Genomic DNA, 2,428 nt, shown 5'->3' on the forward strand with positions numbered 1-2,428 from the left:
GTGTGCCAGAATATTCTTTAGGCTGCTCCTCAGGTCCTGAAGCATGAAGAAGAGCGAGGTAAACAGTACATTAGGTCTTGGCCATGACAGTATGGGACAGACACAAATTACACCCTGATTCCAAAAACTCGGTACTCAGATGAGATGGAGGAGAGGATGATAAAATTGAGACCACTGCTATGGGTGAAGGTTAATGCTCTGAAAGAAAGACCACCACCACCAGCATCTTATGTGTTAGGGTGGAGCCCAGAAGAACAAGGTTAAGACTTTGATTTACACTGCAACAGTGATGTCCCTAGTGTCCGGTCTTCTCAGTGTCCTTCTGTTAGATGGATGTGCTGGGGTAGATCTAGTGTAAGGATCATACTGTCCTTAGGTCCACCATACGCCATTACTATTACCTGAAGGATGAGAACGTGGGGTCAGTAGAGTGTATCTGTCACATACATTGGAGAGACTGTCAGTTGGACGTTTTTATGGGGAAATCATCAAAGATATATTAGTCCTGTGTTTTTGGAGATTTTCATTCTTGGTATAAGTGAACACAAATAATTTTACACTCAGTTACATGGGATCACAAAAGAGAAAGGTATGAAGCAGCAAGGTCAGACATAAAGGTTTCCGATAAAGAATATTGCCTTCGTGAGTTTGGGTTATTTGCCACCAAGCCTGATGGAATGAATTTGATCTCCAGGACCAATAAGGTGCAAGAAGAAACAGACTTCTGCAAATTGTCCCCTTACCTCCACAAACGTGAGTTATGCTAACAATAAATAAATGCAATTTAATACATTAAAAATACTTGGTCATAGTATTGAGAATCAGCAGGAATTTTGAAAAGCAATAGGAATTCAGTCTTTGATATCTCTGTTATATTATCCAACCTCTCTGAGATTCCGACACTTTTGATCTCCTCCTGGTGAGGCAGAGTGGCAAGACTCTAATACTCATGATGTCGTGGGGACAAAGAGGAATTCTGACTCCAGGTGGCCACGATAACAGCACAAGTGGTGGTGGCAATGGTTATAAAGGTGACAGTAATGATGGCTGAATCAAAGAGCAATAAGCCAATAATTACGGTAGTATAGTTACACTTAGTCATAAACACATAGGTTTAGGCCAAAAGCAAAGAGAACAACATGTTTCGTCATATTTAATCGTCACCACACTTTGGACAGGCTGCTGAATGACCTGGTTGTGTGCACTGTGAGAACATCTCTGCTCTCTGTGATCTCTTCATCACAAGGGAAGACAGTGGAAATGGGGAACGGGACAACTGTCCAGGAGTTTACCCTGGAGGGATTTCCTGCTGTCCAGCGCCTGGGGAGGCTGCTCTTCTCAGTGCACCTGCTGGCGTACCTGGCCTCCATCACAGGCAATGTGGTCATCGTCTCCGTCGTCTGCACCAGTGCCCATCTGAAAACCCCCATGTACTTTTTCCTCGGCGTTTTCTCCTTCTTTGAGTGTTGCTTTACCAGTGCTGTTATTCCTAAATTGTTGGCTATATTTCTTTTAGGGAAGCAAACAATTTCCTTTGTTGCCTGTTTCGTACAAGCCTTCGTCTTTGTATTCATTGGGGCCTTTGGCTTCCTTCTCATAGCCGTGATGTCAGTGGACAGGTGTGTGGCTATCTGCAAGCCTCTGCATTATCCCACCATCATGAACCCGAGGACCTGCACCCTCCTAATCACGGCCTGCCTTGCTGTGACCTTTGCCTTTATCACTTGGGTAGTAGTGAAGGTGTCCCGGCTATCCTTCTGTGGCCCCCACGTCATCCCACACTTCTTCTGTGACCTTGGCCCTCTGATCCACCTCTCCTGCTCAGACACCAGATCTGTGGAAACTCTGACCTTTGGCCTTGCTTTGCTTATCCTTCTCTCGTCCCTCATTGTCACCATCGTTGCGTACAGCAGCATAGTAGTCACAATTGTGCGCCTCCCCTCAGCCAGGGAGCGACAGAAAGCTTTCTCCACCTGCTCATCCCACCTCATCGTCCTCTCTCTCATGTACGGCAGCTGCGTGTTTATATATGTGAAACCGAGGCAAACAAGCCGGCTGGAATCCAACAGGGCGGCTGCTCTAGTGAACACAGTGCTGACCCCGCTTCTGAACCCTGTCATCTACACCCTGCGCAACAAGCAGGTCCACAGGGCTCTGAGGGAGGCTGTGTGCAGAATAAAAATGTCAAGGTAAGAAAACATTATGTGTTCTTGGGGTGGAAATTATCAAAAAAAAATTCTCTAATTTAACAAGTGCGCAAACCTTAGCAGATCGGAATGACATAGTCCACATGCCTTCTGTATAAATATCTTTATAAAATACAGCTGTTTGCTGGCTCATGGAGACATTTCAATGCAGCGTGTGTGCCTAATCCACTTTCTTTAGTCCATGTATTGCCGGCAATAGATTTTTGTTTGTTTTTCAAGGC

General features: G+C 45.3%; 1 protein-coding gene across 1 annotated transcript; it reads left to right on the plus strand.

Annotated features, from left to right (window-relative positions):
- Window positions 1-1,260: 1,260 nt before the first annotated feature.
- LOC142855486 (olfactory receptor 6M1-like) lies at window positions 1,261-2,193 on the plus strand. Its single transcript, XM_075981979.1, has one exon. The coding sequence runs from the start codon at window positions 1,261-1,263 to the stop codon at window positions 2,191-2,193; it is 933 nt and encodes a 310-aa protein (XP_075838094.1).
- The last annotated feature ends 235 nt before the right edge of the window (window positions 2,194-2,428 follow it).

Source organism: Microtus pennsylvanicus, chromosome 8, assembly GCF_037038515.1.
Source record: "Microtus pennsylvanicus isolate mMicPen1 chromosome 8, mMicPen1.hap1, whole genome shotgun sequence".
Classification (NCBI taxonomy): Eukaryota; Metazoa; Chordata; class Mammalia; order Rodentia; family Cricetidae; genus Microtus; species Microtus pennsylvanicus.